This window comes from Rasamsonia emersonii (genome assembly GCF_000968595.1).
Source record: "Rasamsonia emersonii CBS 393.64 chromosome Unknown ctg1118621760420, whole genome shotgun sequence".
NCBI lineage: Eukaryota > Fungi > Ascomycota > Eurotiomycetes > Eurotiales > Trichocomaceae > Rasamsonia > Rasamsonia emersonii.
In genome coordinates this window covers 17,650-42,257 of record NW_013563013.1, presented here as the reverse complement: position 1 = coordinate 42,257, position 24,608 = coordinate 17,650, and the positions used below count along the sequence as shown (strand labels likewise).

At 49.8% G+C, this 24,608-nt stretch overlaps 10 protein-coding genes across 10 annotated transcripts; 4 read left to right on the top strand and 6 right to left on the bottom strand.

Moving 5' to 3' along the window:
• Positions 1 to 374: 374 nt before the first annotated feature.
• On the top strand, positions 375 to 1,730 carry T310_6539 (Peptidylprolyl isomerase; the record flags this gene model as incomplete). Its single annotated transcript, XM_013470651.1, has 4 exons — positions 375 to 387; positions 450 to 517; positions 571 to 580; positions 793 to 1,730. The coding sequence occupies 4 exons, from the start codon at positions 375 to 377 to the stop codon at positions 1,728 to 1,730; spliced, it is 1,029 nt and encodes a 342-aa protein (XP_013326105.1).
• Positions 1,731 to 2,195: 465 nt separating this feature from the next.
• On the bottom strand, positions 2,196 to 3,758 carry T310_6538 (Formamidase; the record flags this gene model as incomplete). The annotated part of the gene is made up of 5 exons (XM_013470650.1): positions 2,196 to 2,780; positions 2,879 to 3,152; positions 3,221 to 3,509; positions 3,606 to 3,624; positions 3,684 to 3,758. 5 exons carry the CDS (start codon positions 3,756 to 3,758, stop codon positions 2,196 to 2,198), a joined length of 1,242 nt encoding a protein of 413 aa, XP_013326104.1.
• Positions 3,759 to 4,591: 833 nt separating this feature from the next.
• Positions 4,592 to 5,938, bottom strand: T310_6537 (Transmembrane protein UsgS; the record flags this gene model as incomplete). Its single annotated transcript, XM_013470649.1, has 5 exons — positions 4,592 to 4,957; positions 5,018 to 5,420; positions 5,473 to 5,645; positions 5,705 to 5,811; positions 5,881 to 5,938. The coding sequence occupies 5 exons, from the start codon at positions 5,936 to 5,938 to the stop codon at positions 4,592 to 4,594; spliced, it is 1,107 nt and encodes a 368-aa protein (XP_013326103.1).
• Positions 5,939 to 6,350: 412 nt separating this feature from the next.
• T310_6536 (uncharacterized protein) lies at positions 6,351 to 7,991 on the top strand (the record flags this gene model as incomplete). The annotated part of the gene is made up of 1 exon (XM_013470648.1): positions 6,351 to 7,991. The coding sequence occupies one exon, from the start codon at positions 6,351 to 6,353 to the stop codon at positions 7,989 to 7,991; it is 1,641 nt and encodes a 546-aa protein (XP_013326102.1).
• Positions 7,992 to 9,499: 1,508 nt separating this feature from the next.
• Positions 9,500 to 12,232, top strand: T310_6535 (Nuclear protein (Sgd1); the record flags this gene model as incomplete). Its single annotated transcript, XM_013470647.1, has 3 exons — positions 9,500 to 10,388; positions 10,492 to 10,920; positions 10,989 to 12,232. 3 exons carry the CDS (start codon positions 9,500 to 9,502, stop codon positions 12,230 to 12,232), a joined length of 2,562 nt encoding a protein of 853 aa, XP_013326101.1.
• Positions 12,233 to 12,739: 507 nt separating this feature from the next.
• T310_6534 (uncharacterized protein) lies at positions 12,740 to 14,531 on the bottom strand (the record flags this gene model as incomplete). The annotated part of the gene is made up of 2 exons (XM_013470646.1): positions 12,740 to 14,293; positions 14,439 to 14,531. The coding sequence occupies 2 exons, from the start codon at positions 14,529 to 14,531 to the stop codon at positions 12,740 to 12,742; spliced, it is 1,647 nt and encodes a 548-aa protein (XP_013326100.1).
• A 435-nt stretch (positions 14,532 to 14,966) lies between these two features.
• T310_6533 (uncharacterized protein) lies at positions 14,967 to 16,463 on the bottom strand (the record flags this gene model as incomplete). The annotated part of the gene is made up of 1 exon (XM_013470645.1): positions 14,967 to 16,463. One exon carries the CDS (start codon positions 16,461 to 16,463, stop codon positions 14,967 to 14,969), a length of 1,497 nt encoding a protein of 498 aa, XP_013326099.1.
• Positions 16,464 to 16,968: 505 nt separating this feature from the next.
• T310_6532 (uncharacterized protein) lies at positions 16,969 to 18,750 on the bottom strand (the record flags this gene model as incomplete). The annotated part of the gene is made up of 1 exon (XM_013470644.1): positions 16,969 to 18,750. The coding sequence occupies one exon, from the start codon at positions 18,748 to 18,750 to the stop codon at positions 16,969 to 16,971; it is 1,782 nt and encodes a 593-aa protein (XP_013326098.1).
• Positions 18,751 to 19,731: 981 nt separating this feature from the next.
• On the top strand, positions 19,732 to 21,812 carry T310_6531 (sugar:H+ symporter; the record flags this gene model as incomplete). The annotated part of the gene is made up of 9 exons (XM_013470643.1): positions 19,732 to 19,951; positions 20,026 to 20,106; positions 20,168 to 20,309; positions 20,382 to 20,676; positions 20,743 to 20,863; positions 20,926 to 21,196; positions 21,255 to 21,399; positions 21,458 to 21,521; positions 21,583 to 21,812. The coding sequence occupies 9 exons, from the start codon at positions 19,732 to 19,734 to the stop codon at positions 21,810 to 21,812; spliced, it is 1,569 nt and encodes a 522-aa protein (XP_013326097.1).
• A 163-nt stretch (positions 21,813 to 21,975) lies between these two features.
• On the bottom strand, positions 21,976 to 23,794 carry T310_6530 (NADH dehydrogenase; the record flags this gene model as incomplete). Its single annotated transcript, XM_013470642.1, has 4 exons — positions 21,976 to 22,215; positions 22,287 to 23,101; positions 23,172 to 23,344; positions 23,439 to 23,794. 4 exons carry the CDS (start codon positions 23,792 to 23,794, stop codon positions 21,976 to 21,978), a joined length of 1,584 nt encoding a protein of 527 aa, XP_013326096.1.
• Between the last annotated feature and the right edge of the window lie 814 nt (positions 23,795 to 24,608).

Genomic DNA, 24,608 nt, shown 5'->3' with positions numbered 1-24,608 from the left:
GGCCTGCGTGAAGCCTAGATCACTAGGTGGGGCAATCATCTGCTGTTGGCCCTCTGAGAATCGATCGCAAAGGCATTAGCTACGGACCTGCCTTAAGATAGTGATCTATCTGCCGCGTTCTGGCTCGGCTGTGGGCCTTGGTGGCATTAGGTTAGCGGGGGCATCACCGCCCGGGCTCATGCGCAGTCAAAGAAGGCGCCGAATGGAAGCTTCCTGAACATCGTTCCATAGAAGGCATTTCAACACCGCCCGCGCTGCATTTCTCCAACTTCCTCCTCTCTCCTGTAGCCAATTCTTGCACACTCACTCTCGCTGCTCCTGTCCTTCGCTCTACTGCTTTTTGCCTTTCGCGAACTCCGTTATTTGCATCAACCATGGCTGACAATCGTATGTCGCTTTCTTCCTCCAAACCGGCGGGGCTCGTGAGCTGATCGGAGCTTGTCTTTCAGGTCGCCCTCGCGTCTTCCTTGAGGTCCAAATTGGAAAGAAGAATGAGGGTCGCATCGTCCTTGAGTTGGTATGTAGTGTTTCTAAATTATGTTTACGGCATTCTGCTAATCGTTTTTTCAGTTCAATGACAGTATGAAGCGCCCCAGACTACCCCGCATGATATGGCCTGTCTAGAAATTAATTCATCTTGCCCACAACAGTTGTTCCCAAGACCGCCGAAAACTTCCGTGCTCTGTGCACCGGTGAGAAGGGTATTGGGAAGTCTGGAAAGCCATTGAGCTACAAAGGCATGCCTTTTTCCCTGTTCTCGATCAAGAGGCGGCTGTTAACTTGGAGTTGCAGGCTCCATCTTCCACCGAGTGATCAAGCAGTTTATGATCCAGGGTGGTGACTTTACTGCCTTCAACGGTACCGGTGGAGAGTCGATTTATGGCGAGAAGTTCGAAGATGAGAACTTTGAACTCAAGCACGACCGTCCCTTCCTGCTGTCGATGGCCAACTCCGGCCCCGGAACCAACGGCAGCCAATTCTTCATCACCACTGTCGAGACCCCTCACCTCGATGGCAAGCACGTCGTCTTTGGCCATGTGATCAACGGCAAGAGTCTGGTGCGGAAGATTGAGAACATGCCCACTCAGGCCGATAAGCCGACTACGGACGTGACCATCGTGGACTGCGGTGAATTGACAGGCGAAGATTACGAGAACGCGGACAAGAAGGTCGTGGACAGCACTGGTGACCCTTACGAAGATTACCCCGCTGACTACGACGGGGAATTGAATGCCTCCCTGGTCTACAAGATTGCTTCGGAACTCAAGGACCTCGGTAACAAGGCCTTCAAGAATGGCGACACTCAACTCGGTCTTGAGAAGTACCAGAAGGGTCTCCGCTACCTCAACGAATATCCCGAACCGGAGGAGGAAGATGACAAGGAGCTCGAAGCCCAGATGAAGGCTCTCCGCTTCACCTTGCACTCCAACTCCGCCCTTCTGGCGAGCAAAGTTGGCCAGTATAAGGATGGCAAGACCTGGGCCACATACGCTCTGGATACCGCTGCAGCGGCGAACGCAAGTGATGCCGACAAGGCCAAAGTGTACTATCGTCGCGCAGTGAACCAGGTCGGTCTGAAGGAGGAAGACGAGGCTCTCAAGGACCTGGAGGAGGCACGGAAGCTCGCACCGGGCGACGCAGCGATCATCAACGAGATCGCTAAGGTTAAGAGGATTATCCAGGAGGCGGAGAGGAAGGAGAGGGAGACGATCAAGAAGTGGTTCTCGTGAGCGAGGTGGACATCAACTCTGTCTGTCTTGCGTACAGGACAAGACGCGGTTGATTTCCCATCTCGCATTATCTCACATTTGCTTCAGCTCTCAGCATTTCTTCCTGCATTTCGGCTCCCCGTGGTCATTTCACATTGTCTAAACAGTTTATTGGCATCATTATTATGATTAGGAGCGTGGAGAACTCGGCGCATAGTCTTTGCGAACTGTCAATGGAAGTCAAAAAAATTCTCTCTGTCTTTTGCTGCACACATACATTCCTAAAGTAAACACTTCACCTTGTCTCGTGCTCTTTCTGACTTGAACACTTGACTTGCCGCCATCCTAGAGTAGACAAATACAACTCAGATCAGAAACTCTTCGCATTATCATGAAGAATACCTCCAACTGCCAACACCTCTCCTGCAAACGTGCAGGGGGGGAAACAAATATTCAATCCGAATACAAAATTGATCAAAGTTATTGTTACATCTTGTCACTCGTAAACGCGCAGCTGCCCATGTCCATCTTCACGGGCTTGACCTCGGGCCGGATGTCAAAGTCGAAAATGTCCATCGGCAGCCCCAGAGTCGTGCACGCGTTGGGGATGTCCACGATGCCGGCAATGTGGCCCTGGACCGGCGCGGCGCTGAGCAGCAGGTAGATCTGGTAATCGTTGTAGCCGTAGCGGCGGAGGTACTCGATGGCCCGGAGGCAGGTCTGGCGGTAGGCGACCGTCGCGTCGAGGTAGTGTTGCTTGCCGTGCTCGTCGACCGAGAAGCCCTCGAAGGTGAGATACCGGCCTGGACCGAAGTGTGGCTCCACGGGACCGGGGAGGTACATGGGGGACTTGAGGCCCATCTGCGCCATGCCGTCCTTGATCACGGTGAACTTGATCGTGATGATGCCCGCCATCTCGATGGCACCGCAGAAGGAGATCTCGCCGTCTCCCTCGGAGAAGTGCAGGTCTCCAACGGAGAATTTCGCGCCGGGGACATGCACGGGCAGGTATATTTTCGATCCTCTGCTTAAATTCTTAATGTCACAGTTGCCTCCGTGTTCAGGGCGACCCTAGACATTTTATATACAAGGTTAGCCATAATAGATAGGTCTCAAAGAGTGGCCACTCCCCGAAGGGTGAGAGGGGCACGATGTTAGTGTCTTCATACCGGAATTGTCCTCGCTCCCTCTCGAGCCACTTTTGCTTTGATTTCTTCGCTGGCGCCGCCAGCATGTGCATTCTGAGGCTCCGGCAGCTTCGCGACATCGCGACTGAGGGTGTTGGCGGCGACCAGTTCTCCCTCTCGTCGGTTCCACTCCGCAAGAATCTCTGCGGAGGGCGCGCATCCGAGAATGCCTGGGTGAATGAGGCCCGGGAACCGCACGTGAGGGATATGTCGAGAGGAACAAAAAATTCCCTCAAAGTCCCAGATCGCTTTTGCACTGCAGAACAGCTGTCAGAACAATTAGAGCTCATTAACTAGGTATTTTGTACTCATCGGATAACATACGCTTCAGGGTAAATATCGTCCAGAAACCCTCCGCCGTTGTTCTTGTGGAAGACACCGGTGAAACCCCATGGCTGGTCCTGGAAGGGCTGAACATCCTGGATCTCAACTAGTAGGACGTCGCCTGGCTCAGCGGTCTCAATGTGAAACGGCCCCGAGAGGTAGTGTACCCTGGTGAGATCGACATTCTTGATGTCATCTGCTGAGTCGTTGTTCTTGATCTGTCCACCTGTCCAGTCGAAGCACTCGATCTTGACCACCTCGTTGTTGGCGATGGTAGCGTGGGCGGGAACTATAGAGACAAATTTATTAAACTGGATTCATGGTTAAAGTAAAATTTCTCGAGTATGGATAAATATAAATACTTCACTGGCACGGAGAAACATACTATCTGGATGCCATCGATTCTGTAATATTAGTATTAGCCACTGAGTCTTTTCAAACTATCATATTTTGTAACACGCACATGGAACCCTGGTTGCTCCCAAGCGGGCTTACTGAAGTCGCACTTCACAACCGTACGTATCTCCTTGACACCCATGTTGTCCTGTACGTTTTAGCCGAGGTCAAATGCTCACAGACTTGGTATCGTATCGATTGAATTATCGGTATTTTGTCTAGAGAAGAGCCAGGAAGGACCGCTGTAGTCGAGAATCAGAGATGTCGCGACAGGCTGTCGAATCTGCTGAGGGTGAGGAGAGACACATTTCTCCCCTCTTTCGCCCATCCATAATATTTATCATGATTACCCCGCATCCTATCCGACATAGGAGGGGAGAGACGAGGGCTTGCTGTTGTTGTTACGCGACATTAAGTAAGCTGCCGGCTTATCTCGCCTATCAGCGGGATCTGGTCTCTTATCTCGACCGGCGTTCGACGGGTCCTTAGTCCTCTGAGGGGCACTGCCAGATCCGGGAATCCCTTTGCTCCGAGAATAGATATAATGAGCAAAGAAAATATTTGTAAAAGTTATTATAGTCTGGCGCTCTGAACGGTCTATTTATCTGGTGGAAACCAAACTCTGAGATTGTCCCCACCTCTTGCTCTGCCATTATTACGTAATCCATGCTTGATAGCTAATTTCCATTTTAGGAAAGAAGACATCTGCAGCGCATCGGAAATTTTATTTCTCTATCCCGACGAACAAATCAATTGCTTGGGGTCTAGCAAGTAGGTATTTTTGCCAGTCGTTTACAAATCATCTGTCGAGAAGGAGGCCTCTCTATTGGGGAATATTAATGATTAAGGGATTTTGTCACAATATCCTAAAGGCTACAAATCAACACACGCAAAGCGAGGCGGTCCTAAACCTGACCTTTCATTTCGAAGACACCTTTGAGAATGACCACGTTCCAAAGACTTTATTTTAGGTTTCTACAGAAACTTCCTTCCCGGGCTTATGCTCGTCTCCCCTCTGCCAGTTTCGGGTTCGCTAGTTTTGATGTTGAACTGGTCCAGGTTGTCCAATGACAACTGCAAGAAGCGATGTTTGTTTTTCCATGCCACTTGACTTTCCGCAAATCCCTCACTGTGTGCAGGTGGTGGTGGCGGGTCCGTGATTTTGGTGATGAGGTATGCAGTCGATGCTTGCGCAATCCCATACATCAGAACCCCGATGAGTGGGATCTTGATAAGCATGGTAAAGGCGAATGCGAATCCAAAAAGGACACCTTCACGGTCCATGAACCATTTTCGTTTCTGCTCTTTGTTAAAGCGAATGCGACAAAAATAGGGCTCGAGCTGCAACAAGCCTAATTAGTACTAACAATAGAAACCGCCAATGAGGGAGGATTTGCTTACGAGCTCGCGCATCAAGCTCCGTGAGGCATAGTAACAATGCAAGAAGACAACCAAAACCTCCTTCGGTAGGATAAGCCCTGATCCAAAAATAACCGCCGCTGGAACAATCCCCACTGCCTTCTTGAATGTGTAGAAGCTCATTGCGGGCATCACGAATCGCCCAACAACAGGAAGCAGGGAAAGCACGTATATGCCCAGCCACAATGCAACCCTGCGAGAGTATCGATTAAAAAAAGCCATCAGAGCCTGTGGAAACGGCTTGGATGTGCCGGAAGGCCCAGAAGTGCCCTTGGTGGAGTACATGACGAGATTCGGATAGTACATCGCTCGAAGGACTCTGGGATCTTCCGATTCATGCTTTTGAATGTAAGTCGAGTCCACCCACTTTAGCGACTCCATGAAGCTGCAGCAATCAGCCGGGTGTCGGACACGACAGACCACTTGGAATTCCTTACATTTCATCGAGTGTTGGAGTGATATATCGCATCAAAGTCATCAGTAAGAACGGAACCTGGAGGACGGAGTGCGAGATGAAGTCCAGTCCTCCTATGACTTTGTCGTCCCAGGTGGCATGGTCAAGGTCAGAAACCAAGGAGGCAACCCAGATAACGAGCTTGATGGCAATGATCTATGTTTTTTTTTTGCATCAGGTAACTTTCAAGGCATGCTCATGGACAAGAGACCCACCGGAATCTGGACGATTAAATGAATGACAATGCCCACAGTCACAGCAAGTGCTGCCTGGCGAAAATGTTTGTGCTTAAAAAGCTCAGGATTACCGAGGGCTCGAAGAGCTGACCAAATACACATCAGTAAATCCTCATGCTAATTTAGGGTCATGCAGCCGGGAGATTTCAACGCACTTCCCACGACGGTGAGCTGCGCTCCGCGCAGGATGGCATTAGGTTCGAAATTGGACATGATGCAAGGAACGAGCGACAGAAGAGATTTCAGGAATTAGAACACCAAGGCATTTCAACGGCCTGTAAGTGGAATAAAAGTTCATAAGACAACTCGCACCTGCCGTGTTGCATTGTCCAGATAGAGATGCAAACCGGACAGACAAGACAAACATGTCAAACGGTTCGCGGCTTTGTCACGCGCTCAGCTTCTCGGCCCGGCCGCGACGTCATGTGCCCGTCCTGCCTAAGGCGGTCAATCTAGGAGCCCCCGCTGCGACTTTTGCCTGCGCAACTCGCAATTGATGGCGATTACCAGTCGCTCTTTGGTTTCCATGTTCAGCTTTCGACTGTAATAATATGTCGCCCATCCATTTTTAATCTTCCAGTGTTGCTTTTTCGATGCTGTCCTTCCTTCTCTCTCGTCGTCAACAATGCCCACCCCCTCTGATACGGAGGCTGAATTGCCGATTCGCCGGTCCGCGACCTTGCCTTCGAGAGTGATCTCGCCAAATACAGCCTCCAATGGAGCTTCCAATTCCTCTCATGCTAATGACAAAGTGTTATATTCGCATCCATCTGCAAAAATCGTTCATTTCTCTCCACAGACTCCTCCAGGACAGCTCCAGTCAACCCCATCATCTGCCGACTTCGACTATCCCGTCGATACTATAGAGACCCTTCCTTGGCGATCACCGACGGAGAGAACAGTTGCCGTTGGCCGTCTGATACTTGAGCAGGTTCCCGGCTCTACAGTCTTTCTCAAGTGCGGAACTGTCGTCCGAGCAATTTTGAAGAACTCTCAATGTTGGTGTGTTGACGGAAAGTCGACATTCGTCTTACGGATCCGCGCCCTGACCTACTATCGCATTGAACTGCCGAATGAGACAGAAGAGGATGTGCGACGAGTGACGCAACTCAAAGATGCTTTGTCGCAATTCCTTCTCTACGAAGTCACCCCTTGCCCATTCCAAAGGGGTTTCAGCGTCGAAATACCGGTGGAAGCCAGGACTCCGAAGAAAAAGAAGGCTTGGCGGCCGAAGGAAAGGAGAGAAAGTGCTCCCGCCGAGACGCTGAAATGGCCTGGGGAAAACTATCTTCAGGGAACAGCGCAGCGGCCACGGAGTGCGGGCTACTCTGATGGAAATGTAACAGATGACAGTGCATCAACATCTACGAATCAGACCTTTTCGGAGTCTGACAACCCTTTTGACGACATTAAGCCTTCTGCGCCGATTGACATTGACTTCAAACCTGGATCCCCGAAGCGGTGCGTGACCGAACCACCGCGGTCTGTCAACGATTTACTTGCGAGATCCCAGCCCATACCTGAATCAGACAGTGAGGCCGAAGCAACTCTCTCTTCCAGTGCGGAATCGTTCCACTCGTTCCGGGCCCCTGTCTCTCCGCTTCCGCCATCGCCTCCTTCCACAATTCCACCATCGTCACCCACAGACCAAAGCTCCACTGAGTTGTTGTATTCTCGTCAGCGCTCCAGTCGCCACAACAGAGAAATATCAGAAATAACTATTACTCCGGAATTTACATCTTCAGCTACACAGACGACTCCGACTCTGGAGAGGAGAAGTTCAGAGCCCCGCGTAGCTGAGGAGACTCGAGCAGAGCCTGTCCCAGTCACCGTCTCGGCGTCGCCTTCTCTTCCGCAGTCGTCAGATGCCGTAGCAACCGGTGTGAATGTCGCACACGGCGAGGCTAATGTCAACGACACTAATACAGCGACTCTCCGCCCACTGAACGCCTTAAGGAAACGTGAGCTCTCTCCTATGCCTCCTCCCTCTACGTTGTCCTATCCGGCGGAAAAAGACTCGAAGAAAAATTTGACGGTCACTATCTTTCAGAAAACTTTCTCACTGGTTCTTGTGCCGCCAATCCTGCTTTTGTTGTTGCTCATTCATATTGCGGCACGAATCGCAGCAGGTCACACTTTGCAGTCTGCCGTTTCAGACTCTAGTCCAAAGCTCAAGGCCAGCCTCATTGACGATGATGGGGATTCTGAGGACGACTTCGGTGTGCCTACCACACCCGGCCAGTCCCGTCAAGAGGATGGCAGCTGATGCACAAGACCTGGAGTGAATGATCTTCGCTGCGCCTTTCCACTCGTTTGGTCCTTGTATTATGCTTATTATTGTTCTATTACACTTCGTGGAAGCACTAACGTGGCTGGCACACGTTCTTGGAGGTATTATTTTTTTTTAATAATCTCACATTGCATGTATACTTACACGTCTCGGTTGGTGTGGACTTGTCGTCGTTCCGGGTTTTCTTAGCGTGTATCACATTTTCCTTTTTCCTTGTCAGGCGCATCGAGATGACTTTTGCAGGCCATGAAACCGACATGGCAATGATTCCTGAGGTATTCAAGCTGTATCTAATACACTATCGAACAAACTATGAGTTACACTAATCGCTTAATAAATTTGACATAATACTCTTTTGCAAGTGAACTCGTAAGAGTATTTATAAAGAATACTCTAACTCTATTCTCAATCGCGGTATATCCCTTAGAAAAATATTTTGCAAGCAACAATCAATACCTTTCCCCCCTTGAATAAAGAATACAACAACGCCCGCAAACTCCAACCGATGCATGAGCAGATGATTCATATCATAAAGACAAAAGAAAAAAAAAGGACCTTTTTGCTCGAGTCACTGTACAAGTCACAACTCGTAAAAAAAAATCAAATCAAATCAAGACTTGGTGACCTTAGACTGAGCTTTCCCCTTCGCCTTGCCCTTCTTCCTGTCGCGCTTCTTCAAGCCCGCCATCCCGGCCTTGCACACCTCCGCGTAGCGGGCATAGAACGCTTCGAGGTCGTTGGGCGCAACGATGGTCGAGATCTTCACTTTGGAGGGTTTGCTGTTTTTGTTGGGCGACTCGCTTTTTGGGTTTGGGTTCCCGGTCTTGCCGTCCGTCGCGCGGATGAGGATGGAGCCCGGCGCAAAGGCTGCAGAGGAGCCTTCTGCTGCTGCTGTTGCTGCTGCTGCTGAGGAAGATAGCCGTTTCTGGCTCAGGTAGACGGAGCCGCGAGATTTCTGGGAGACGGTGGAGAGGAGGTTGGAGAGGGACGAGAAGAACTGCCACGGAGAGGAATTGGGGTTAGCATGGGTGCAAATATAAAATAGGCGATATGAATCAATAATGAATCAGGAGTTTCAAGCTGTGAGAGGGGATATTAAGATGGCTTACCTCGTCATTGCTCAGGTGCGGCGCCATAGGTATTCGACGGCCGCGAAATAGATTGATTGTGCGACTTATCGCTTGTGCTCCAGGACTTCAGAAAGGTAATCGATGTGCGACTCCGGATATGGAAACAGACACAGGGATCTTCAAATATTTGACCTCCAGGCAATCCAGACTTCAAGTCAAGATCTGGGTATCGTGGCGTGGAGCACACATGTCTGTTACTTCAGTGGGGAAGAAAGTGGTGAAGCTCGGACCACCCGCTCTCTCTTCCGCCTCCGCTCCGCAAAAGTTTCGGCGGCATAATAATTTTGAAAAAGTAACCGCAGAGGGGTCTTACAGTCCTGTCCAAAGAAGAATACAGCATTGGTCCTGGACGCCATGCCGCCGCGCCCAAGAAGCAATGGACCCACGCTGCCTAAGCAGCTGCGTGAGGAGCTAGGACTGACAGATATTTACGGCGCGAAAAAAATGAAGCAAAATGGCCCGGCGTCGCGCAAAGAGCGCCGCAAAGCTGAGAGGAGGGAAAAGAAAGCTGCACGGAGACCGATAAATAACAGAAGTTCCAGAGAAGACGACGATGATGACGATGACGACGATGATGATATCGAAGAGCAGATTGATTCCGATATCAGCTCCGACGAAGAAGAGAGCGAGTCTACAAAAACTACAAAAAAACCAAAATCAATTCTGAAGAAGCCGAAACCTACGGCCGCTGATGAAGGCTCCGAACCCAAGCCAGCTCGCCAGATTCCGAAATCTGTCCAGGAGAAACTAGCAGAGGATGATGCCGAGATCGCAGCCCTGGAGAGAAAGCTTGGAATCAGAGGCCGCAAGAAGCTGCCCAAAATATTCGAGAAAGAAGGTCTAGCCGAGCTTTTAGGTGATCTAGATGCAGATTCGGAAGAGGAGAGCAGAAAACGAAAGAGAGAAAACGATGAATGGCTCCAGAGGAAGAGGAGAAAGGCACAAGGCCTGCCGTCGGAGGATGAAGAGGAAAGTGAAGAGGAGCTTGGGAGCGAAGACGACATTTTGGACGAGAGCGAGGGAGATGACATGGACGATATTGACGAGGACCTCGACGTTGACGTCGATGGCGAAGACGACGAGTTTGCTGGTTTCGACGATGAGGATGAGGGTGACGAGGAAGAGGAAGTAGACGAGGAGGAGGAAGGAGAAGAAGAAGAGGATGAGGATGAGGATGAGGAAAAGCAAGAAAAGAAAAGTCCACCCAAAAAAAGTCCGCGAGAATCCCTACGTTCCTCCCGTGGTGAACGGTGATAGCAGTCGGACCAAATACGTTCCTCCGTCCCTCCGTGCGCCCTCCGCTTCAGAGTCAGAAAATGAGGTTCGCTTGCGACGACAAGCTCAAGGGCTGCTAAACAAGCTGTCCGAGTCGAATCTCATCTCGATCCTCGGGGAAGTTGAGAAACTCTACCGCGAATACCCACGACAGAGCGTCACGTCGACCTTGACAACACTGTTACTTGGTCTCATCTGCGACCGAACTGCCTTGCAGGATACGTTCATCATCCTTCACGCTGGTTTCATCGCGGCGATATACAAGATCATCGGCATGGATTTTGGTGCCGAGTTCATCCAGAGACTGGTGGAGACTTTTGACAAGAACGGCGATGAGAGAGGTTCTTTCGAAGGAAAAGAGCCTATCAATCTGATGTCGCTGCTGTCTCAACTGTACAATTTGCACGTCATTGGGAGCAATCTGGTTTTTGACTATATTCGTCTGTTCCTCCAAGAGATCACCGAGACGAATACCGAGTATCTCCTTAAGATCATCAGAAGTATGACAACTCTTGAACCCAATTCTCTTTCTTTTTTCCTGTCTATGATAGTCTAACGATTGCTGCAGATTCCGGACCCCAACTGAGACAGGACGATCCTTCTGCATTGAAGGATATTGTTCTCCTAATCCAGCCTGCTGTGGCACGAGTCGGAGAAGAAGCGCTGTCTGTCCGCACCAAGTTCATGATCGAAACCATAACTGACCTGAAGAACAACCGCATGAAGACGGGAGTTGCGGCGTCGAGCCTTGCGTCGGAACATCTAACGAAAATGCGCAAGATTCTCGGCTCCCTCAACAATCGCAACGTCCGCGCCACCGAGCCGATCAGGATTTCACGGTCGGATATCCACAACGCTGAGAAGAAAGGGAAATGGTGGCTAGTAGGCGCAAGTTGGAAGGATGATCCTTTGGAAGCAGCGCGTCAGGAGCTGTCCGCTGCTGGCCTTCCTTCAGCTCCTGTAGCTGCCCCTACGATCGAAGATAGCGACGGTGAACCGGACCTGGTCAACATCGCCAAGGCCCACCGTATGAACACTGACGTGCGACGGGCCATCTTTGTCGCGATTATGTCCGCCACTGACTATCGCGACGCGCACGTTCGGCTGCTGAAGCTGCACCTCAAACGCAATCAGGAGTATGAAATCCCTCGCGTCCTGGTCCACTGCGCCATGGAAGAAGACGCCTACAACCCGTACTACACGCTGATCGCGCGCCGGGTGTGCAGCGAGGGGGGCCGACGGCTCAGGAAGTCCTTCGAGTTCACGCTGTGGGACGTCTTCAAGCGCATGGGCGAACGGGGCGACCTAGACGACGATGACGACAGCGACGCCTTCAACGGCTTCGACGAGGACGACGAGGACGGCAACAACCAGAAGCTAACGACCAAGTCTATCGTCAACCTCGCCAAGATGTATGCCAGTCTCGTCGCGGACGGGACCCTGACGCTCTCCATTCTCAAGAACCTGAACTTCGCATACCTGCAGCCGAAAACGAGCACGTTCATCGAGGTCCTCATCATCACCATCTTCCAACAAACGCAGGCGAAAGGCAAATCGAAACAAAAGAAGAAAGAGAAGAAGAAGAAGAAAGAGAAGGAAGAAAACACAGATGATGAGGACAGAGACGAAAAACCCATCGCAAGAATTTTTGATCGGACGCACGACGCCGCGCCGCAGATCGTGAAAGGTCTGATCTACTTCCTCCGCAAGGTCGTGGCCAAGACGGACATTGTCTCGTCGGCAAAGGACCGGAAACTCGTCAAGTGGGGGTGTCGGGTGGCTCTTGATGCTTTGAGGGATGGCTCCGCGTAATCTTTTCTATTGCCCTTATTTTTGTTGTATTGCATTGCATGTGCTGCATACTGCGTAGTATACATACTCTTGTACATGTGTGTATGCATGTATGTTGTCTATCTGGGTGTTTGTTGCAACTTGCCGCCCGCGGTACTATATACTTTGCATGCTTGGGGGAACTATATATTATTGCATCGAAGGGTATGTTATAAAAGACAGAGAACCATGACTTGGCTTTAGGTAGATGAACTATTCAAACAAGAAATGTTCGGATTTTATGTTTCTCGAGTTTCTCATCTCGTAATTAACTCTATATTTATTCTATGATACAGTAGCAAGCACTGTTGTACGCACTGCGCTGTCCTGTCATGCACAGTGTATAATAGTTGCGTGGTAGGGGGAAAAAAAGGTAAGGTTACCATTCCTTCTTTGAGGGCAGTGGAGAAATCAGGCTCATCAATACGCCCTGTCATATTTAATACCGTTTAGATGATCGTAAAACTCATCAGTGAAAGCAATTCATCATCATGTCTGGACAAGCAAATCCCATTCCGCCGCAACGAGCCATTTCTCCGTCTCCTTGTCCTTCCCAGGGGTAGAAGTCGAGACATCACGATTATCGTTGTCTGACAGGGCCTGAGTAGCGGTTTTGTAGTCTGTCTGACCCTGGAGAAATCCTTTATCTAAATCAATCTCCCACGTGAGGCCACGATGGACACCGATAACATCACCGTGCTTTAACGCAATCGATGGTCTAGAAGATAAAGAAAGAGGGCGCAGGGAATTAGTATTCTGTGCAGTCCGCTGATTGGAAGCAGGGGCTCCGAGAAGAAGGATGTTTCTTGACGGTCTCTCTGATACAGATGTCGGAGATTGTGATGTTCCTTCAGGATCCTGTTTTGAGTCGATCAGATGTCCTCGTACCAGAATCATTGGGCCGGAACAGAGCATGCTGTTCCTGCACCTGTCCACCCTCGCCGTAAAAAGATATCTAGTGTGATGAGCAGATTGCACGTTATGAAGATGCTGCTGCTGCTCTCGTTTCATTCCCATCTCGAGGACCCAGCTGCGGACTTCCGCTGCCAGTCCCCCGGGTAAATAGTTTGGCGACACCGTATGCGGTCTCCCCCGGCGGTGCAACCTGTAAGAGGTGGGGGAAAAGGGAGCTGGCGGAGGACTCCCTGAACCAGCGTCGGGATTTCCATCAGCATCAGGAGACGGCGATCGGGGAAGGATGAAATTTGGCCTTTTCCGTTGCTGCAGAGAAGAAGGAGTATCCGCCGTCGCGGATGGGGTGCTGGAGCCCGTCTGTAATGAACCGCTGGAGGCAGAGAGGACGAAACGTGGATGGCTCCGAAATGGAGTTTTTGTACTGCTGCTAGGAGGCCTAGAAGTCTGCAATCGGGCGGCGGTTTTGTGAGTAGAAGGGGCAGGAGTTTCAATCGCTGCTACGCCCCTGTCTGGTGGACGGGGGTCCGTGAACGGTGAAGATGAACCCTGACGGCCCGCGGCGGATGGTGATGGCGGACCCGAAGACGATGATGAGCGGATAGAGTCTGCCGGTGATGCAGTTCGCGGAAGACGCTGCTCGACTTCTTCATCCGACACCGCTGAAGAGACCCGACGTCTCTTGCTCCGATCCGGTGTAGGAGGAAACAGGATATCAAACTGTGCATCAATATCTGTTCCATCTTCTACCGTCCCTGCGCGTCTACCTCCAGGGAGGCTTTTCCTATTTGCGTCTCTCGACTGGAACCTCTCTTCATCTTCTGAGTCCTCAATGGTATCCTTTCTACGAAAGACCGGTCCGGGCGCAGCTCTCCGGTGCGCAGAAGAAGCCCTAGGCTTCGCCAGGAATGGAGACAACTCGTCCTGATCGCTCCCATCGATATCATCAATGTCATTACCTTTGTCAGTGTTATTCTGTGAGAAAATAAATTTAGGAGTCGTGGCAAATTGACTCCTCGAGTTCGGACGGACAGGGGTGTGGAAAGCAAGCCCTGGGCCCCGCCGCGCAGTTGACCCTGTAGCAGAGGCCGCGTCGCGACGCTGGGATGGGATGCGGAACGGCGACGGAGTCTGTCAAGTTAAAGTCAGTGATGGCATGAGTATAACTCGAACTGCTGTAGCTCACTCCTAAAGGGGGCATCCCGCGCGCTCATCTTATCCATTGCGTCCAGCTCTGGGTATGGAAGGATAGTTAGTTCCATTATTCCCTGCCTACATACGAGTAGAACGGTAACGCGCGACATCGGCGGGGAAACGCATCACCGCCTTCTATACTGCCGGCAGTATCCCATTTCACCGCCCCAGGCATCGCTATTGTGAATTTGTGCTGAGCAACAGAAAGATCATAACAACTAGTTACCCTCCAACAGAGGCTGGGGGGTGTGAGCTTTTTTATATGAGCATTTTTGTTTTTAAGCTTGTTTTTGTCCCTTTCTCTTTCTACTTTGTTTGCTGGGGCATGCCAAATCCACATATACACCATGTAGGAATGAGACACTTGTTTCCTAAACAGGAAGTCCAAAAATAGACGCCTCAATATCCTCTGTCAAGAACAAGTAAATAATTCCAAGTTCAAGTTACTGTAGATATCTATAGATTCAAATCCAAAAAAGATACCATCAAAAACTCATGCGGAATGAAGCGTAGGATCGTTTCCAAAACCTTTTGGCGGGTTTGCAACTAAATCATAAAATATCACACGTGACAAATCATATCCGGTTCTCTAGGGGGTAAAGCCTGTGACCTAGAGCTCATCATATCGGTATAGGAGCATATCATCCTGAGACTCAGGGCGGCCAGGCGGCCTGTCCCAGTAGCTCTTGCCTCCGGACGAAGGCTTATCCTTACAGTGAGGATGCTCATGATCCTCCACCGTCCCTGCTGGCCAGATAGGGATGAAGCAGACCTCATTCCAGTCGCATTTCTCCGGGCAGTCCTTCCAGACGGTCCAGGAGAGATAGTCGATGAGACGCTCCAGACTCGTGATGATCGTTTCATAGTCGTCTTCCTGTAGACTCCTCACCAATACTGTACAGATGGTGGAGGAGACCGCAGTGACTGCGCCAGCAGCGACAGTGTCGTAGGGCAAGCTGTCTGGAAGAAATTGCGTCGCGCAGCGCTCAATCTCGCGGATACTATCTCTTGCATCGAAATTAATAAAGGGACGCAGAACGCGTTCGATCTCAAAATGCAGTTCTCTCGTCGACGAGAGCTTGCCGGAAACGAAATATTTCAAATCTCGCGCATAGCGCTCGACAATCATGTCAGCAATCGCTTGCCAGTCGACTGACTTCTCGAAAGGATCATGTGTCATGACCAGATTGCGGAGATCTTGCTTCATTGGCTCCAGAGCTTCAGCGGGCAGATGGGCCAGTCGAGGCAGCTTCCCTCCGTCCAGGAACAGATCGACATCGTAGTTATAGGCGGTGACAAAGTGATCGTAATTGAGTCGGACACGACCTCCTCCGATCCCATCAAACCGCGATGCAATCACCTTGTAGAGTCGAAACAAGTCGTTCCTGGTGCCACCCGGCAGAAGAGGCCCATCTCTCGCATCATAAGGACTGGCACGCGTGACGCGGACGGTCCTCAGGTTTCGAGCGAAATCACACAGGATGATTTCGAATCCGGACTCCATGCGAATGATCCCGTCGATCCGGTTATCCCAATCGTCCCGGAAGAGCTTGCAGGCCAGCTCAGCTCGTTCCAAGTCCTGATGTGGTTGAGTGATGCTGTCATTGAACAGGATGCGGTCCTGGGTATCCAGAGTTCCCATGCCCGTTTTGGCAGCGGAGAGGCCATCTATATACAGGAGACGCAGGTCCTCGGCCGCAGCATACGTATGGAGCCAGCCCGGTTGGAGCGGGTTACTGTCTGTATCTCCATACAAAGGTATCTGGGCCGTCTGTTGCGCACCGTCCTTTCGTCTTTTGTCGAACCAGGGGCTGGCAAAGAACAAACCGTGTTCTGGTTCGAAGGCAAGCCAATTGATCCCCGTGACCGGCCCTGGATCGTGCGAGCCGTGGTAGAGCAGCGTGTCCTTGGGCACTGTGGCCAAGAAGAACGACATGCCATTATGGTTCCACGAGGAGCCCCATTGTCTCATCGAGGAGTGTATGGCGTTGAATATGTGATTGGCATAGTGTTCATTGATAAGGGTCACATTGTTTGAAACAAGCGACCCGCTCGCAGTCTTCCACAAAGCCAGAGCAGCAACGGCGAGACAGGAGGAAAAGATCATTATGTATATACAATGGATATGATCCGATGATCTCCGATGACTTAGAATCCTACATGTTCCGGAAAAAGTGAGAGAAAGTATGTACAGACATGTAATGTATATACGTCGTGATCTGATCTGTTGAGAACTTGAGTTTGTCAGGAGCAGCTAGCTAAGCAAGGATACGCGGCTTTAGGGCTTGGCGCCGATGACGGGACGAACTAATCTAATAATAGTCAATGCTCCATCTTTTTGTCTCGATCGGGCATACGATCTGCACGCCGAGAATAGACTTGTGGAGTGCTCCATAATCACCATAATCCTCGTGAGACATAAGGTGATAAATCTGGATCTTCATACACCTAAAAATTCCGACTTTCTTGTGAAACACTTTCTATAATCATCGATCACAAAACACGGACGTCAAATTCTATCGAATATGAATATGACTAGGGGGAAACTGTAAAGATCCAATTCATCCTACAATGAATGAAGACATACCACACCTCCGTGGGAATATAAATTCCTACAACTCCCCCTCTTCCTCCAGTGAATACGGCTCCACCTCGGCCACCATCGTCCGGGCCGGAATCGTCACGCAGATCGGAAACCCGCCATAGTCGGGGTCGAAACCGGGCATCATCGCGAACCTACCTGACCGGGTCTCGTCGCCATTCAATCGGCGCAGGGTCCGCAGTTCTGTCCTGCCGTCAGGTCCTTTAACGGGTTCCTTTTCAAGGAATTCGAGAATTCCAGTGAAGGTGGACTTGGGGTTCAGGGACCGGAAGACAGCCTGGAAGCCATATCCGATCAAGATAAACCGGGGAGGCTCGGACGGAACATCAGAATTAGCATGGATGATCATACCGGCGCCGGGGCCGGGACGACCGAATACGAAGCAGCGCTCGATACGCACCTCATAGCCGCCAAAGGTAGCAGTGATGGGAGGTGATGGGTCGGGTCGCTGCTTTTCATCTGGTGATGACGGTGGCGGAGGAAGCTCGTCGAAGAAAAAGCCCAGACTGGAACCAGGTCGACGTTGTGCATCGAGAATTATATCCGACATGGAAGACAGAAGGCCATATGTGGTGGTAAAGGGATTCCCCTCGACTTCAAGAGTGTCGATTCCAAACGGCGAGGTGCCCAGCGCCTGATGCGAACCAAATGCGGCCCAGACTCGACGAGCGCCATAATCATCACGCCGTTGTTCTGGGATAAACAGTGGCTGGTTGCGGTGTCGGTACTGACGACACGAGACCACATAGTCATTGAGGTAGATATCTGGGGAGATAAAGTCGAGATTTGGCGCGAACTTCTGCCAGATATCCAACACTTTGCTGACCCCGCCACCAGAAGGATAATCACCTGGGTCACCACCTCCTCCGACAATAGCCGGGAAATCGTTATCACCGTCTTTGCCCATATAGTTCAGCCAAACGTTGGTATACAACGGGATCGGATATTCTGCTTTGCCCGCAGCAGCAACTTGGTCCAAGTATTTCGCATAGTGATAGGCCATGAAAAGCTCGTCAGTATGCTTGCCTTTACCAAAAACTGCCTCCCACGACTTGGACTTCCGCTCTTCCACCGGAGACTTGATGTATTTGGTGAAATGTTCCAAATTCTCTTTTAGATCTTCATGGAGGGTGTCATATTCCTCTTCCAAGAACGAAAGCAGATCGGCCGAAACATCCTCTGCGAATCGCTTATTTGCCGCGGCGCTCCGATCGCGAGAATCGCCCAACAGACCGGTCTCATTCTCGACTTGCACCATGATGACAGTCGAATGGTCGCCATCCACCTGCTTGAGATGTTTGAGGAGCTCCCCGAACGCCCTCGCGTCACATTTCTGGGCCTCGGTGTGGAAGATGGACAGGACGTCGGCTGTCTGCAGCTTGATACTGTCACTGTCGCTGTTACCACTATCTTCTGCTTTGATATGCATGCGTGGAAACCGCTTGTAGTCCGTCTTGACCCATCTCGGGACATAGGTCGATAGACCGTTTTTGAAGGACCCAAACCAGAGGAGGATCAGGTGGAGATGGTGCGATCTGGCGTCGTAAATGACCTGGTCCAGTTTGGTGAAATCAAACTGGCCTTCGATCGGTTCGATTGATTCCCAACAGACACAGCCCAGGACGGTGTTGATGTGCATGTCCACGAGCTTCTGCCACACCGTCCGCATGTAGGCGGCCGATGTCATGGAGGAGTTTTGCAGCTCCGCGCCCAAGATGAGGAAGGGTTTTCCCTTGACGAAAAGCTGATGGCTGACGGCATTCCTTTGAAGATGTGGAATTGCTTGTGACATGGTGTTTTTGATAAATATATTTTGGAATTCTCAGTCTATCTAGAGAGTCGGAAGAGAAAAAAAGAAAGGAAAACCCCAAGTTAAAGCAGTACTTGTGCAAAGAACTATGGTTTCTTTCTGGCAACATGGGGTATTTATACTCTTTCTTGGGACTTACTACTTAGCATGTAAGCTACTAACCCCGCTATCTCATAATGTAGTATTAATCGTGGTCGAATTATAAACCACGCAGGCGGTCCCACAAGAAGAACAACCACCACGCTATTTCATTGCGACAAAGGAGAACCGGAAATCAATCGATCCGATTCAATCAAAGACCGGCTATTATAACCACGTGCCTTGTGACGGTAAATTTCCCACGAGCTTGACTCCTGAATAGGACATAGACTTTGTTTCGGTGCAACTTCAACTGAGTTAACATACGTAAATAGTTCGGGAAAGGGAACAAGCTGCTCACCAACTCCCATTCCATGTCATCTGTGTTTCTAGCCTCTTGTTTCCCCCCAGTGCGGGGATAATCCGTATTCCGTAGCTTCGATCTAAATCAACGTTTTTGCGGGGGACCAGCTTAGCCAGCGCCGGGAATGACAAAACCCCATTGGCTGATAAGCCGGAGATCGAGACAGAGCTGTGGATCCCTTCAGTTCTAAAGTTCTGGACCATGTGGAAGTCGCCGAATGCTAGTATTTCTGGGGTAAATGCTGGGGAGAATTTCCGTAGATTTTTTTTGGTCCTGGAGTATGGTCTGTTCGGTTAATTTGTCGATATATGCATTATACTATGCTTCAGACTCGCACAGAGTATCCTGTTTTGGTTGGCGATTGGCGTTTATATATAGAAGAATGCATATATAAATACATCTGGAGCGAATTGGTCTCAATCTTCTGTCTTTGCGTCAGCTGATGACTTGTTCATTCTTCCGTCTTACTATACTCTTGTTCAAGAAAGCTGAGCGAAGACGTTCGATCATTCTTACCAGAAATGGCTCCTAAACACTTGGATGAGGTAGTCGTGCCTCGTCAAAATCCTGCCTACAATGAGCAGACTGGCGAGCTCGTGTTGCCGCAAAAGACGTGGTGGAGAGACCCAGGGCTTCGACGATTGTATTTTATGGCGCCCATCCTCTTCCTGGGCTCTACCATCAACGGATATGATGGTAGTCTCCTGAATGGGTTGCAGACAATGGATACATGGCAAGCATGTAAGTGACGGAGGCCCATCTGTAGCCACATCCTATGAATGCATCGGAAATGAACTCTTCCATTCTCCTCGCAGACTTTGATTATCCATCGGGATCTCGTCTCGGGTTATTCACTGCAATCATGAATATTGGCGCCATCTCTGCTCTTTTGTTCTGTAAGTCAAATGTCCACTCTCTCAGCTGAGCTCTGTACCTAGCTAATTCCTGCCCGGACAGCATGGGTCATATCCGATACCCTTGGACGCAGAATCGGCGTTGCGGTAGGCAATTTGATAGTTTTAGTTGGTACTATCATTCAAGTCGTCCCCGAAGTAAATTCAGGAATGTTCATTGGAGGTCGTTTCTTGGTTGGCTTAGGGTTTGTATTTCACTTTCAGAAAGAACCAGGTATAAGAGGAGAACTTACCGATGACTTTTGCTTCAAATTCAGGTCCAATCTAGCTCAAGGATCCGCTCCTCTCCTTCTGGTCGAGCTGGCGTACCCTCAGCATCGCGGGAAGTTGACAACAATGTACAACACACTTTGGTTTGTCGGATCAATTGTTGCTGCATGGACTGTGTTCGGTACGCAAAGATATACAAGCGACGCATCATGGAGAATTCCGGTAGCAGTTCAAGCGGCCATGCCGGTAATTCAACTTGCACTCATCTTTTGTCTGCCCGAAAGCCCTCGTTGGCTCTGTTCGAAGGATCGACTTGATGAAGCGTTCGCAGTGCTTGTGAAAGTGCGGGCCGCAATCCCCAGAACAATACTCTTTAGCAACCCTGGGCTAACAAAAAGACTGTCGCAGTACCACGCCAATGGGGATAACAGTAATGAATATGTTCGAGCCGAGTTCCAGGAAATAAGGGAAACGATAAAGCTGGAAAGGATGCATTCAAGAAATGGATGGCTCGTCTTTCTTCAGAAACGTAAGTTGAACAGCTATTTATCGATTGGTTTATTGACAGCCACTGATCTGATGATCCTCTAGCCGGAAACCGGAAGAGACTGCTCTTGATTGCACTGACATCTTTTTTCTCCCAATGCTCCGGCAATGGCCTTGTATCCTATTATATTCACGATATTCTCACTTCGGTCGGGGTTAAGAGTTCGCGTGATCAGTCGATCATTAATGGTGGCCTCCAAATTTGGTCCTTCTTGGTGGCAATTTTGATGTCCTTGTTGGTGGACAAAGTTGGAAGGCGCAAGCTATTCTTGATCGCTGGTGTTGGCATGCTTGTCAGTTTCAGTATATGGACAGGGTAAGTAAAGTCAAGAGACCTCATGGAGATGATCTGTTCTAAATAAACCCTCCCATAGTTGTTCTGCGGTCTATGCTCAAACAGGGAATAAGGGGGCAGGAGGTGCAGTCATTGCGATGATATTCCTGTTTTATTTTGTGGCTGGCTTTGCCTGGCCTGGGTTGACCGTTGCATATACTTCTGAGATCCTTCCTTTTAGCATTGTAAGGGAGACCAGACGACCTGTTCATTGAGAAGACTGGTGCTGACATCCACAATCAGCGAGCGAAAGGACTATCCCTCGGATTTGCACTTACTGCTTCTTCGAGTGTGTTTAACCAATACGGTATGTCACACACATACACAAAATCACTCCTTCACAGTGCTAACTGTGAAGTTCTGAACAGTAAACCCCATCGGTCTGCAGCATCTTGCTTGGAGATTTTATTTTGTATATATCGCCATCCTTGTCGTGGAATGTTTGTGTATCTATTTCCTCTTCGTCGAGACAAAAGGCCCCACTCTTGAAGAGATTGCTCGACTTTTTGACGGCGAAGATGCGGATGTGGCCGGAAAGGAGGCTGTTGACGAGAAAATGCAAAACAAGGCGGAATCGCTGCATCTCGAGGTCGTGTAGAAGATAGACTGTCAATATGGAGTTTCAGACTGCTGCATGACTCGAGCCAAGTTCTAATCGCGAACAAGTTCCGGTGGTGGGAAGTTGTGTATGACTGTCATAGAACTTGTTAAGGATAAAAAGTAGTTATTCAGATAACGCGAGCGTTATTCAGACGCGATCGTTATCCAATCAGCTCCAGGAAAGCATTGTGCGTCATTTCACCACGGTATCGAACTTCAAGAGAAACAGACTGAAGGTTTGCCGGGGTTACTGCAAAACCTTGAAGCTCAGAAGAGGCGTCTTTCTCATCAAGGACCAAGGCGTGTTGGAGGAGATATTTCACCATCCATCTGTCAACCTTGTGTGTACTGTTGCTGGCAGACTTTAAGCAGGCATTTTGAAAAATCATGAGACGATTGATCTAGATCTCGTTCAGTGGCTGTAACACACATGTGCGGCACACAGCACGAAGATCCACGTATATTTACTTACCATTGACTCGACGCTGCTCCAGTACGACTTTAGCTTGATCAGGGCCTTGAAGTTGGACTCAAGTCTCTTCTTTGCAGATGCCAGCTCTTTCTCGTCTCCAAAAAGTAGAGTGTGAACATGAACAGACGAAGAAACGATGGTCATATGGCCAACAATGTTGTACAGCGCTTCGCAGTTTGGCATCTCAGTTGAAGCTGTGAGTAGGTCGCTAAACGCTGTGGCATGGTATCGGCATCGTTCGGCGTAGGCAATTCCGGCTGTATTTTGCGGTCTCGAAACATCGAGATAGTGGAAGTATAGCAATGTGGCGTAGTGATGATAGCCAAGATGCAGGGCCACAAATGTCCTTCCGAGTCCTTTCTCTGCATGAGCGACCAGATTTTCACGGCAGTATCGAACATGAGGCGGTAGGTTTCGCTCAAACTCATTTAGTTGACCTGCCAATTCGAAGGCAAGATTTTCCACATGTCTTTCGTCCTGGATCGCTCCTTGGGCCAAACTCCAGTTGAGGTCCTGAATGGCACCAAATATGCGAGCCAACAGTATCATGTACGTCCATAACCCCGGCTGTTGAACGTGTGGCTCAGAATTGTTATCGGTAACTCGAAGCCGCTGGAACGTATATTCATCCATTGGGAGACTCGGTTGAGGGTCTAGATCGTGTAAGAGGCGTGGAAGGCCCAGACCTGCGCTGGACCACCGGTCGATCATGTAGAGACTCCACCAGACTCGTCTTTTGACCTCCTTTTGAATAGTGCTATCCGACGCCGACTCAATATTCAGCCGAAGAATATGCGCCATCCGTATAGCCATGCCTAAGCCCTTGCGTTAGCATCACAAGGTATCAAAATAGTCGGATAAGCAATCAATTTCACGAAGACGCACCAAAGTACAAAGATTCTGCATCCGGCTTCGAATCGGCGAGGCAGAGATTTCCAACCAGAATACAAGCCTGAATGTTCTCCAGAGAGATTGTTTCCATGTCAGCTTTGAGAAGCGTCTTGGCAAGATCTGTGTACTGCCTCCCACGGCATCGTATATCTTCGGAAGCCGAAAACCTGTTACGAAGCAGAAAGTTCAGACGGGAATGTCTTAAAAAAAGGAGACAATGAAACACATTTGAAGATAAACCGTGCGTTTCCATATATTCACCTTGCTGACAAACCAAATACTGCAAACATCACCGGCTTTGATGCCACCCCGTCCTCGACTTGCGCTCTGAAGGAAGCTTCATGAAACAGCGAATGAGGCTTGTCGTGAATGTAACGAAAATACAATTCCAGGAGTTCGCGACATACATCCAATGGAACCGTAGTCAATTGGTCATCGCTAGTCTTGCCAACCGTCGTCGACGGTAGTAAAATGGATATGGCCTTCTTGGACTGCCTGCGCTGCCATGAGCATTGCAGGTGCCTCTGAAGACATTGGTGACAAGAGGAAGTCTCGTTCGAGGCTTGACATTTTCTCTTCCCTTGGCGGCACTCAAGACATGCTCTGGCATGTTTCATGGTGATTTACAGCGCACGAAGGGCGCAACTGTCCCAGTTGAAATGAATTAAGCGGCGACATGAGGTGACTGTAATTGTTCAATCTGGGAAAGCGTGACCCCACATGACGACGGCTTCCTCTCCGCGAAAGTTTCCCGATTCAATCAGCTCATTTCGGATACTTTCAAAATCAACACGAAGAACTGTTAGGTCGTCGTGGGAGCTGGTGTTGGTTTTGCAAATTGAGGTCTGAGCCGCTTAGTGGGAGTGAGTAGCTCTTCACTTCTACGACACGCAACTCCAAGAAAGTGGCGATGGATAGGATAGGGGAGGATTATGCTGCACGTTCTTTTTTTTTCTTTTTTTCTTTTTTTTTTCTGTGTACATGTTCAGCCCTTTGACAATACAGGCATGATGTCTGGTCAGGGAGCATCTGCTCAACTTAGCATTTCCCCAAGCAATGTACATATCTACACACGATCCTTATACACCTTCGACCGAACTTTCGTGCTTGATCGATACCCCGAACCGAGGGCCATCTATGGAGAAACATACCGGCGTATTCCACGAGCACGCTGCACGCGAGTGAACTGGTTGCAGTTACATAGAAGGATACGAACTTGGACTCGAAAGCCCACGGCCACAATCTCGAGAAACATACATCACATCAGGGACACAGTTCCAGGTGCTCCTGGGACTCGCAAAGCGGCAATTCCCGGCATTTATGTCGCGCGGCAGCAATGCTCCGGACCATCACGCTGGACTGCGGTGGATGCCGTCTTTTTTTTTCTTTAAAATATCTGGCGAGAAGGTCCAGCATATTAAATTGATATAT